At 41.0% G+C, this 12,743-nt stretch overlaps 1 protein-coding gene across 1 annotated transcript in view; it reads right to left on the bottom strand.

The window, feature by feature from the left end:
• asxl1 (ASXL transcriptional regulator 1) overlaps positions 1-11,128 on the bottom strand; it is a 66,969-nt gene extending 55,841 nt beyond the window's left edge. Inside the window, exon 1 of the mRNA XM_020609205.1 lies at positions 10,770-11,128. Within this exon, the coding sequence (XP_020464861.1) occupies positions 10,770-10,826 (57 nt within the window). The 5' untranslated portion in view covers positions 10,827-11,128. The remainder of the gene's footprint in view (positions 1-10,769) is intronic.
• Between the last annotated feature and the right edge of the window lie 1,615 nt (positions 11,129-12,743).

The raw sequence follows: 12,743 nt of genomic DNA, 5'->3' as shown, positions 1-12,743 counted from the left end.
TATAAGTCTGCAAAAATGTCAAAAATTCTGTGTTTTTCTGTCAATATGGGGTGCTGTGTGTACATTAATGAGGATACATGAATTTTGTGAGAAGAAAGGCAGGGATATCACAGAGCTCTCAGGTGCAGACTAGATGGTAGACCTGGCTTTTGCTGTGTGACTGCGCTGACTGAACTAAATCCCAAGCTGCAAGGCAAGGGCCTTTTTGTACATGAAATGTACAGCCTGGTAAAGGCTTCGATGAGAAAGCTGAAGTTTCTCTCAAGCCAGTTGGAGGGCAACATTCTTGTCCACATGCCCACACTGAAGGAAATCACACCATCAGCTGATCACCTCCACAGGTACTCATCCATGTTAGGGACACTGCATGGTGAATCTTCAAGATGGTTTGAAGACTTTAAAACTGTTGTAAGTGAAATGCACATGATTTCCTCTCTTTTCACTAGTAGTGTAGATAATGCAATCAGTGATGTCCAGCTTGAACTCATCAATCTGCAGTCTGACAAACTACTGGCAGAGCACTATAGGTCAGTATCACTGCTGGATTTCAATTCTTCTCTCAAAGAGGAGAACTATCCAAACTTAAGGAGGCATGCTTACAGGATGTTGGTTCTCTTTGGATCCACCTACATATGTGAACAATCAAACATTCTCAGTGATGAAGTTCAACAAATCCAGATACAGATCCTCTAAGTGATGATCACTTGTGTGCTGTTCTTTGCATATTCAACCTGACTTCAGTGCACTTGTTCAAGCCCAAAACAGGCTAGATTTCTCCCACTGAACAACAAAAAATAACAGGTAATGCAAACAATGCTGGGTGCTTTTATTGCTTTTTGTGTGAAGTTAAGGTATTTAAAATACTTGATATTTGTATAAATTTAATGCCAGTTTTGCACATTTTTGAAACCGTTTTTGTGAATGGTCATTAAATAGTGGTGTTCTTTTGTCCACATTTCATTGTAATGTTTCATTTACTGTTTTTTTATAAAGAGAGATACATATTGGGCAGAACTGTAGGTGTATTGGTCCAGCCCTCAATAACTGTTGAGTTTCTCATGTGGCCCCTTAGGAAAATTAATTCCCACCCCTGGTCTATGCTATATATAAGAAAAAGAATGAATGCTCAAACTGAAAAGCCAACTAACAAACTCCTTAGCTGGGTACAGCCATAGATATGGCACACCTCTGTGCTCCATACCATTTTCAATACCACAGGGATTGACAACGTTGAAGGCATAAAATTTTACATTTTATTTCAAATTCAGCATAATAAAGCTATAACGTGACAAGATATGACTTTTTCATAAACGCATTATTTAACATTCTCTGTGTGCACACATGAAATGTGCTTATAAATTGGTTTGCCAGCTGCCAATCAAAAGAAGGAGAAGACTGGATGTAATTTAAAAGCCAAAGTGGACAACCAAGTCATCTAAAGTTTGAAAGCACTTTATTTTACAAATCAGAAAGAAGGTTGTCTGGTGCTAGATATGCAAAATGTTTCTATAGTGGCAGGAGAGCATGAAACTAATGCAGCATTAGCACCTAAAGAAAAGACACTTTGGAGTTAGAGAATGTCCAGGATGATGGTGTTGAACACCAAACTGAGATCTACAAAAAGGGCTCGTGTACAAGTTCCTGGGGAGTTGAGGTGTTGCAGGATGTGATGCAGTAAGCAAACTGCAGGGGGTCCAGCAAGGGGTCACCAATGTCCTTCAGGTGGGCCAACACCAGTCTCTCAAAGGACTTCATTACTACAGATGTCAGGGCAACAGATCTGTAGTCATTCACTCCACTTATGAAGGGTTTCTTGGAGAGTGGGATGATGGTGGAGCATTTGAAGCAGGAGGGGACTTCACACACCTCCAGTGATCTGTTAAAGACAACTGTGAAGATGGGGGCCAGATGATCAGCATGGGTGTTCAGGCAAGAGGGGACACACTGTCTGGGCCTGATTCCTTTCTGGTCTTTTGTTTTTTAAAAAGGCTACGCACATACTTTTCAGAGATCTTCAAGGGTGGGGGCTGGGGGGAAGGGAGATGATCATGGAGGGAGCAGCTGCTGGGTCCGAGGTGAGGTTCTTTGCTGTTCTCATCTCCCTTGTCAGTGTGTTCCTGGCCAGCCTGTACAGGATCCAGACTCCACTTCTGTAGGCCGCCTCTTTGGCATGACAAAGCTGCTTGAGTTTTACAATGAACCAGGGCTTACTGTTGTTCTATGTACAGAAGGTCTTGCTGATGTATAATGTCATCCAGGTCTGCAGATGCAACCCTAAATATACTCCAGTCAGTGCAGTCAAAGCAGGCCTGCAACTTTGACTTTGGCTGCTCAGTCCATCTCTTCTCTGGTTTGACCACATGCTTTGCAGCTTTAAGTTTCTGCCTATAGGTTCAGTTGAGATAGCCCATGCAGCGATCAGAGACTGGTTTCACGGGGGACTGAGCAATAGGTGTCTTTTATTACCGTCCAACAGCGGTGCGATATGTTTTTTTCCCTGGTGGGACAACTGACATGCTGTCTGTATTTGGGCAGTTTCTGGGTGACATTTGCTCTTTTAAAATCCCCTAGAACAATAAGTGGGGAGTCAGTATGTTTCAGTTCCACACTAGTTATCCATTCAGCCAAGTGCTGTAGTGTGCTATTGTGAGCCTGTGGCCTCATATACACTACACTCCGACCAGAATGAATGAAGAAAATCCTCTAAGTGAAAAAATAGTTGCAGTTGGTAAACAGAGTCTCTGGGTCCTTGTTGCAAGTCCTTTATAACACTCCAAACTGACCCAACGCACTGTGCCTGCCTCCACCTGTCAGTGGATCACTAGCTTTCTGACAGACAGAAAGCAGCAAGTGTGGCTAGGGAAAACCACATCCAGCACCCAGACAATCAGTACAAGCGCCCCCCAGGGATGCGTTTTCTCCCCTCTGCTGTTCACTCTACACCAATGACTGCATCTCAAAGGACCCCTCTGTCAAGCTCCTAAAGATTGCAGATGATACAACGGTCATCGGTCACATCCGAGATGGTGACGAGTCAGCCTACAGACGGGAGGTTGAGCAGCTGGTCCTGTGGTGTAGTCGCAACAACCTGGAGCTGAACATGCTCAAAACAGTGGAGATGATAGTGGACTTCGGGAAGAGCCCTAATTGTAGACAATTTACAAAAATAACAATGGGCAGTTTTATTATAAAGGACAAAGTCACAAAAGAAAGTACTGCTTGACGGCTACCATCTAACCCCCATCTCTGTCCCCAGATGAAGAAAGCCATCTTCGATTGCATCCTAAACTCCTTCAGTAAAGTTTTTTTTTTTTATCCTTAATTGTGTGCAATTACAGATTAAATAATTTTTTCTGCTACTTGTTAATAAAGTACATATCATTATATATTAAGCTACCCAACAGTATACACACACACACACACACCAATAAAATGAGGCCTAGCGGTGCCAACAGCAACATTAAAGATGAACACGTTGATAATTACAAGTAAAAAATATTCTGAAAAGAGCAATTATGTACATTTATTTTAGGTACTTATAATTTATGCTAATACTTTTCTACTTTTACTTAAGTAATGTTTTGACTGCAGGACATTTACTTATAAACAGTCTTTTTACACTGTGGTACACTTTTACACTTTTTCACCACTGATCTGTGTACTTCCTCTCCCACTGGGGTTCACAGTCTGATAGGCTGTAATTTCACTGTCACCGTCAGCCTCTCCTGTGGACCAAGCAGTGGACTACTTCTAAATGCTGCTGGTAAATGCACTGCCATTTCATCAGTGTACCTATTCCTGCATTTCTTACTGTTGTTTTGCTTTAGGAGCGTTATATGTTCCAAGTTTGCGGTATGACAACAAGGTATGACTCTTCTTGGCTAGTAGCAGAGAACAGCAGAATGACTACACTAGTTACCATCATTTTTTGTATACTAATGTCATTTTTTTCCCCCACATTAATTAAAACATATTCACGAGCCACTGAGATTAACACACATAGGCCTATTGTGTATTTAGCACAACAGCATCTAACTTAATTTACACATTTTATTTTCCTGTGAGGTTAATCTCTGCTGTCTGAGATTCCCCAGGCCTTATAAGCTATGAGGGGGATTATTTTAGCTTTAAAAATTACAGTTCAGCCAGCAAAAGGACAACACACTTAATTTATTGGGCCATCTTGTTCAGTGATGCTCAAATGGGAGCTGTCACCAAGCACTCTGAAATTCTTCATAAAGGTTAGGGTGTTGGCCACTCAGTTCAATTGTATTTGTATAGGGCCAAATCACAACAACCATCATCTCAGGGCATTTCACATATTAAGGTCTAGACCTTACAATACTGTAGAGGAAAAAAAACATATCCCCCCTTAAGCAAGCACACTCAGGTACTTTGTTGAATTTGTCTCTCAGGTATTTTGCTCAATTTGTTGTCAGCACCTATTGTTAGCAGTACTCTGTGCCATCGCTAGAGAGCAGTGTCACTTTCTGCCATTTTTTGTGTCAACAAAACCAGTGACGAATGCTTTGCACTTGTCATCTGTAATGAGGTAATACCACAGTAAAACCTGCAATATACCAGATCCATTATTTGGCTTAAAATTCAACTGGAACAAATGAGACTCTTTGGACTTCTTTAGTAAGTCAGAGATTAGCAAACTAACAGACAATGTGGAAAATTATTTCAATAGCGTATTTTATAACCGACATTTGTTTGGGATTAAAATTATAAACGGGACATATACTTAGACCTGTACAAAGAGATGGGGTTCTCTTGGGGTGTTAGTTTGAGAAAACCCAAGTAATCCTGCACTGCTGACTTAAATATCTTTCCTGGTGGATGGAGTTTGGTGATATCAACCTCCTTCTCTCTGCCATTTGTCTGCTGCATGTGTGCGTGTGGCACCCATTGCAGAGTCTGACAGGCAGTCGGGGAAGAAAGGTATGCACGCAGCATGTTATTTTTTTCTTCAATACCAGTAATAAGCAAATGTGCATGGTATAATAACCATCAATTTTCATACAACAGTACACCATAAAACACTGGGTCCAATATTGATGTCATTAACTTATCGGATACCGGACAGACGGAGTCAATCCACTTACTGACCCATATTCCGCAGCTTGAACTGGACCATGAACTGCCTGTAACCTAAAGAAACATACAGTAACATAAGACACATCACTGGCCCAGATTCCATTCCACATCTTACCATAACCCTCCAGCAACTTCAGCAAATAACATTAGCTGTTGATTTGACTAAAATGGCATTTGGTTGATGACATTTTAGTCTGAAAATTCCAAAAAGCAAAACAGCTACTTGTAATGTGTGTAAAGCCAGCATGCCGAGGGGTGGAAGTATAGCTGCATCATAAAATACAACCAGCTTAATCAACCACCTGCAGAGGTTTCACATGAAAGAGTACCAGGAGTTCATGCTAGTCAACAGATGAGAAGACACCACCAGGCAGCAGACTCTCACTGATGATTTCCTGAAATACATAAACTTCCAGCAGATAACTCAAAGGCTAAAGGGTCTACAGAGAAGTTGCTTTACTTCATTATATTTGATGACCAACCACTATCTGAAGTGGAAAATGTCAGATTTCACAGCCTGCTAGAGCACTTAGAGCCCCGGTACAATCTGCCATCTAGAAAAAACATTTCAGCGACTATAGACTGATAGACCGGTGAACTGTCCAGGTGAGTGTCATCACAACAGCACAGTTAGAAGATGTTAAAGCCATGAGCTTCACAAATGATATCTGGACCTCAGATGTTAGTCCAATGCCTCTCCTAAGTCTCACTGTACACTGTGTGAACTTGGAAACATATGTGCCACAGAGTGCAGTGATTCAGGTGAAAAAGTGTAGCACGTCACACACCAGCAGTTTAATTGCCGCCTCCATTACAGATATGATAATGACTGGAAGACCATTAAAATGAAAGATGTTTTATGTACAGATGGTTACAAAAACCCAGTGCCAGTATGGCACGAGTTCCTATACAGTCAATATCTACTGGACCAAATCACAATGCAGATTTTCGTGCCTCATTTCATTGCCATTTAAATGTCTGTTGATTGAAATATTTGCCCTCTGGTGCTGTGAATTCGGATAATACAGGCAACATAAGCATCACTGCACATCCCGTGCCAACGCCATCATTACACTTATACTGCATCCAATTTACCTCAGCGCTTGAAAACCTGAGCTGGCAATGAATGGGAATGTTTTTTAATATGTCGCCAATCTTCGTTTTATACAGGGTACAGATTTCGTGACGGCCGTGGCCATTGTTGCCCTGGCATCTGGCCAGAATGCCCTCTATATCTGTTACACAGCCACAGTGGTTGGTGTGTCCTCATCAGATTTGAGGAGCAATCTCTGTAAATGATGGTTCATGTTTAGACACTCATGTAAGTGTGTGTTTACAGATGTATTAGGGAGAACAATGCTTAATAAAGCTGTTCACCCAGGAGCCTCATAAGCCTTGATGTAGAATTTGAGGCTATTCACTAACACTGCTGTAAGAAAACTCAGAGGCTGAAAAACACTACATCCATCCATCCATCCATTACCTATACCGCTTATCCTGATAGGGTTGCTAGAGGGGTGGAGCCAATCCCAGCTGACATTGGGCGAGAGGTGGAGTACACCCTAGACAGTTCACCAGTCTATCAGTCTAAAGGACTCACACTCACTCCTAGGGGCAATTTAAAAATCGCTAATCAGCCTGTCTTTGGACTGTGTGAGGAAGCCAGAGTACCTGGAGATTTTTCTTAGCTTCCTTCAGATGGATGCAATACGCTTCAACAGAGATGGGCAAATAAACCAAACACACATATGCAGCACAATGTCATGACCATTTTTGCTTGTGAAATAAGACAACGATGTTTTTAAACACTTCTAATAAAGTACAAATCTCACCTTTATATGTCTTGTCCTAGGGGGTTTTGTCTTTTTCTCCTCATTCTGGGCAACAGTTTACTAAACAGTGTGGTCAGTATTGGGCAAATTATTGCTTGGCACACCAAAATGACAAAAAGACAACAACAAACTGACAGGGCCTAGGGCTACCTTCTACTGTAATGCACAGGGCTGACAGCCACAAGTTCCTGGGCTTGCAGGTGACACCTGACCTGAGCTGGTCACTGAACACAGCTGCCACAGTGAAGAAAGCCCAGTAGTGACTATACTTCATCAGGCAGCTCAGGTAAGCTGGTATGAACTGCCATCCTCTCACCCAGGCTTACAGAGGTCTGGTAGAGAGCATCCTCACCACTGGCATCACTGTCTGGTATGGTAACACCACAAAGGCAGAGAGGAAGGCTCTTCAAAGAGTTATAAAGACTGCAGAGGATCACTGGGACTAAACTCCCTGCTATGGACACACTATACACACAGCGCTGTCGTAAAAGAGCAGAGAACATAATCAGAGACTCACTCCACTCAGCTCACTCTCTGCTCAGTCACAAAAACTGCACCCACAGCCTCAGGCACAGCAGGGCAGACAGAATCATCACACACAGAACTAGACTTTACAAAAGCTTTTTTCCTGCCACAGTAACAGTACGACTGATGACAAATACAAAAATGTGAGAAACATGTGCAATAACCCCTTACTACCTCACTAAGTGAAATACCATATCCAACTCCACTATGTGAAATACTGTGTGCAATATTTGAAGCTCACCATCTCATCCATTATCTAATTTTTTTTGTATTGCGTTTTTATACTATGTCACTGTTATGTAACTTTACTTTCAGACCAGATGTTCTCTTCTGCCTTTTAACTCTTTACCCAACTCCAAGAGAGCTGCACAGTAATTCCTATATGCCTAGACTGTCTGTTTATGCATAAATGGCAAATAAAAATCTTGAGTCAGTGCTGACAAAAAGTAAAAACAAAAAAGGTATGACTATAAAGGTTTCAGTCGACTGAGGGTCTCTCAATTAATGATTCAACGGACTGATTTTCAGGGGGCAGCCCTACACTCAGTAGCCACTTAATTAGGAGGTCTCCTGCCGCATCGTTACTTTGCTCATCATCACAAGCAGCAACTATTTATAGTCCGTTAGCAATTTTTGCGCACTTAGCATCAGCCAACTAGTCCATTTTCTCTCCTTTTCTGCACCCCTAGTCGCAGGTTTTCATTTGATTTACTTTGCAGTGTGCTGGCAAGAGCTCTTGCAGCTCTTAAGGCTTACACAAACAGCATTGCTGCAGCTGTTGAATTACTGTTATTTGTAAAGGCTATGAAAGGCAACAGCTAAGCGGTCTGGCTAAGATTATGTTGAGAGAGCTTCACGCACAGCATCTAAACTGAACAAACCCACTGCCCACATGGGGGGGGGAACACTTCTATTTTAATTTGGAAAATGATTTCGCATATTATAGCATTGTTAAGCATTTTACTCTGATAACTGAAGAAAAACGGGCGGGTGGCCCATTTAACAAAGATGACTGAATATTTATTATATTGTGGAGGTATGATTATTGGTTCAGATATGAATTAAAATTTAAACCTGTGTCAAGACCAATATAAAATCTGGCTTCAGTTCACTGCTTCATTATCTGTGTCACCAATTTCCCTCATATCCAAAATGTTCATACATACAAGTCAGAGTTTCCATACAGGTACATACAGTCACATTTTTATAAACACGTGGAGTGTTTCTGCTGGTAACATTTGTCCATGACGCCCCACCACGGCAAAATCTGCTACCACAGCAAAGAAAAACAATTAATCTAACTGATCAATCATTTAATCAATCAGTGACTAGTGTGGGAAGTCCATGAGACAACACATACACAGATGCAATTAAGGACAATTTAGACAGAGCCCATTTTTAGATGCATTTTTGGTGCAACAGAGAGAATTTTGTCAAATATGTCTGACACACAAGTACAACTATTTTTGTACAGTATACTGCTGCTGTCAGTTAGCCTGGGGAAGACCACTTGTCTGTCCACTGTACTTCCAGCTCATGGAGCTGATGACTAACAGCTGTTCTGATGCTAAATTCACAGTTTAAATCTTTCTTTCAGTTAGTGAAGCACCAGAGATTGGCGAAGTGTCGAGGACTTTTTTGAGGACTAAACGATTATACCTGAAAAATAACTGGCCTATATTAATCCTTACATTTATTAAGTGTTTGTTCACCTACACAGAGAGAGGGAGAACATGGATTAGGGATGGAAGATAGAGCTCAGAGACAGTCAGATGAGGAGAAAGGAGGCAAGTATTCAGGCAGAGCTGCACCCCTGGTGGGGGACACGACCCCACAACAAACCTCTTGATCCAAAGGAAACAGTGAAAACGCATTTCAATATAGTGAAATCCTGTTCGACACAATCGCTGATTGTGACTTTCTTAATACACATACAGTTTAATAAACACCTATCGGTAGGGTATAACAAAAACTGGCCATTTTAAGCTTTGTAAATGCAGAATAAGTAGCAGAGCTGCTGTACTGAATTGCCCTTTGATTGCAATGGTGTACCAAAAGAAGTGGACAAAGGGTCTATATGGTGAGTTGAGGTGAGTCTGAGAGGACTATAAACTTGCGACACCTGTTAAACTGAGAACTTCACATGTACTTCAAGTGCAGTCAGTTTAAAATAGGGATATTCTTTCGAAAATCCCCAGCTATTGCTTCAATTGACTTTCACTATTAAACAAAAGCACTTCTTTCACATTATGCAGCCCACTTTTGAAATGTATACAATGGAAGACTTTTAAGAGACAGTGAATGTGGTTTTCTTATAATCTGGGACAAAAACTGGTTAATTCAGAATGTATTCTGGTTCTTTGTAATTGTTTAAAACATATAATTGTTTTAGGTATAAAGCATAGGCATATCTAGTGAAAACACAAGGGACCTCTGAGTCAATTCTTCTCACAGACTATAAACACTAAAACAGTGGAAAACTATATCTAACCACAGTTCTACACGATCATGAATTTACTTATGTAAATGACTTATGTGACCAACTACTCAATTGTCAATGATTATTCAAATTAAATGAAGTTCATTTGATATTAAAATACTCCACACCCACCACTAATGTTTAAAGTTTGCCTTACAAACGTTTCACGTGACTGATAATTTCTTCTATTAATGCTCCTTTTTCTGACAGAATTAGGGTGATTTAACGAACATAAAGAGGATTTATTTAATTATTCTGCATCATTACGTGCCAAGACAGCTGAGTTAGTAGTTACCTTAAGCTTATGGCTTTGCTAACGTTAGCGTGCTTTATAGCAACAACAATAGCTAGTCACCAAATTGGGCAATATATTAGAGATACGTGATTTAATCAAACACGTTTTACTGGATTGTTTGTTCACAAACAAATGTAGCATTTGTGTGTCTCTTGGGTTACTCAAATGGTAATTCGCGTAGGTTTAGCTAGCTTGCTGCCTAGCAAACAAAGACCTCAAAATAGGAGAGGTGGATGTCAGCGTGCTAACAAACGTTAGCATGTTGCGTAGCTTTTTATGTCAGCAGCCTGAAATAGTGCAGTAAATGTAAGATGTGCTCCCTAAGAAATATTTACACCAAACATTAACGCGCCTGTAAGCTAGGTCAGCAACGCTATATTAATAGCTAACGTTAGCTGGCATTAGAGCAGAGTCGAGGCTGTGGTCGTGAGGAGAATGTTCAAATACAACAACACACCTGGAACCATAGTTTCACGTTAATTCATACATAATATGTATGCAGCTAGTTACATAAACCGTTACAAAATATACAGTTTACCATGCGAGCCGCCTCAGCCCAGGTCCGCTCCTTCTTTCTCTTTTGTTTGTCCTTCATTTCCTCTGCGCTGGTTGTCTGTGGCTAGCTTGCTGTGTATGTACAAATCAACCTCGATACGATGGCTGTTTAGCAAAACGACTAACTATGTTCTAGGTTAACAATGTAGACCCTAAAACAAAACGCTCGTTTTAGCTCAGGACGATGTTATGGTCTCTTTTAGTCACTGACAGGCCTAACTGGCGCTACTCTGGCTAAACCATATACAGTCAATGAGCTAAACTAGCTCAACACACATTGCCTCCCTGAAGCACAGAAGCAGTGTGAGCACGGTGCTATCTGTGGTGCTGCTACAGGACAAGCCTTTCTGGAATGCAACAATCAGGTCAAAGGTTAAACCCTCCGCTGGGATGCAACAAAACAAGGTCCTGCTCTGTGCAAGCAAACATGCTGCATGCAAATAATCATATTTGATATCAAAATAGCACTGTTTTGATTCAGCCTTGTGGGTGTCACCACACACAGATATACTGTATGTTAACTACAGTAACAGTTGAGACAATCTATAGAACAGCATCAAAGCATCAAAATTCATATTATAAAACCTGATTCCCAGCAACATAGCAAAATTTGATATTTGGCAAAAGAATGATATTCCATATGAATATTATAGGTCAAACACCCAGGTCTTTGTAATCATGCCAGACAAAGATAAACATTTCCAGGAGGATGCTTCAGGGCAGTGCACTGCACAGTCCTTTCGATGAAGGATGCTACTAACTGCAACATTATGTTATGCATATATCACCGGCCACTTTACACCTGTACAATTGTATTCAGTTTTTGGTGAAATTGTCAAATATACATATTCAAATACAGTGGGGCAAATAAGTATTTGATACACCACCGATTTTTCAAGTTTTCCCACTTACAGAGAATGGGCAGTTCTGTAATTTTCTTCGTAGGTACACCTGAACTGTGAGAGAATCTACAAAAAAAATTCCAGAAAATCACATTGTTAGATTTTTAAATAATTTATTTCCATTTTATTGCATGAAATAAGTATTTGATACTGGAAATAGTCACTTTCTGCTTAAACAGCAGCATCTTTACTCTATATCTTCACTTTGTGATATTGATCACCAGCAGAGCATTGTTTTACTAACCTGGAGCGATAGAGTGTTCTTACCCAGAGGTGGAGGAACATATAGGTCATTCATGATAGTGACACATTTAGATTTCCCTCTCCCTCCTTTCTCTTTTTTTTCTGCCCCCCTCTTCCTTCCTGTCGACAACTTGCAGTGATATTTTATTCTCATTTTTCAAAACTCAGTAAAATGCATTTATTATTAAGGCTTATAGATGAACATTCTTATGGTAATTGTGATGGATGCTCCTTAACCTGTTGGCCGCTGGTGTAGCTTGTGTTTGATCATCAATTTCTTCCTCCAAACACGGCGAGTGGAGATTACACCAAAAAGTTCCATTTTGGTCTCATCTGACCCAATGACCTTCTCCCATGCCTCCTCTGGATCATCCAAATTGTCTTTGGCAAACTTCAGATGGGCCTGGACATGTGCTGGCTTGAGCAGAGGGACTTTGCATGCACTGCAGGATTTTAAGCCATGACGGTGTAGTGTGTTACTAATGGTAACCACTGAGACTGTGGTCCCAGCTCCCTTCAGGTCATTGACCAGGTCCTCCTGTGTAGTTCTAGGCTGATCCCTCACCTTCCTCAGGATCACTGATACTCCATGAGGCGAGATCTTGCATGGAGCCCCAGTCTGAGGGAAATTGACAGTCATCTTGAATTCCTTCCATTTTCTCATAATTGCGCCAACAGTTGTTGCCTTCTCACCAAGCTGATTGCCTATTGTCCTATAGCCCATACCAGCCTTGTGCAGGTCTACAATTTTGTCCCTAGTGCTCTTAGACAGCTCTTTGGTCTTGCCCATAGTGGAGAAGTTGGAGTCTGAT

The sequence above is a fragment of the Monopterus albus genome, unplaced genomic scaffold (genome assembly GCF_001952655.1).
Source record: "Monopterus albus unplaced genomic scaffold, M_albus_1.0 scaffold98.1, whole genome shotgun sequence".
Lineage (NCBI taxonomy): Eukaryota > Metazoa > Chordata > Actinopteri > Synbranchiformes > Synbranchidae > Monopterus > Monopterus albus.
The sequence above is the reverse complement of the archived record's forward strand: the minus strand, read 5'-3'. Positions and strand labels throughout refer to the sequence as shown.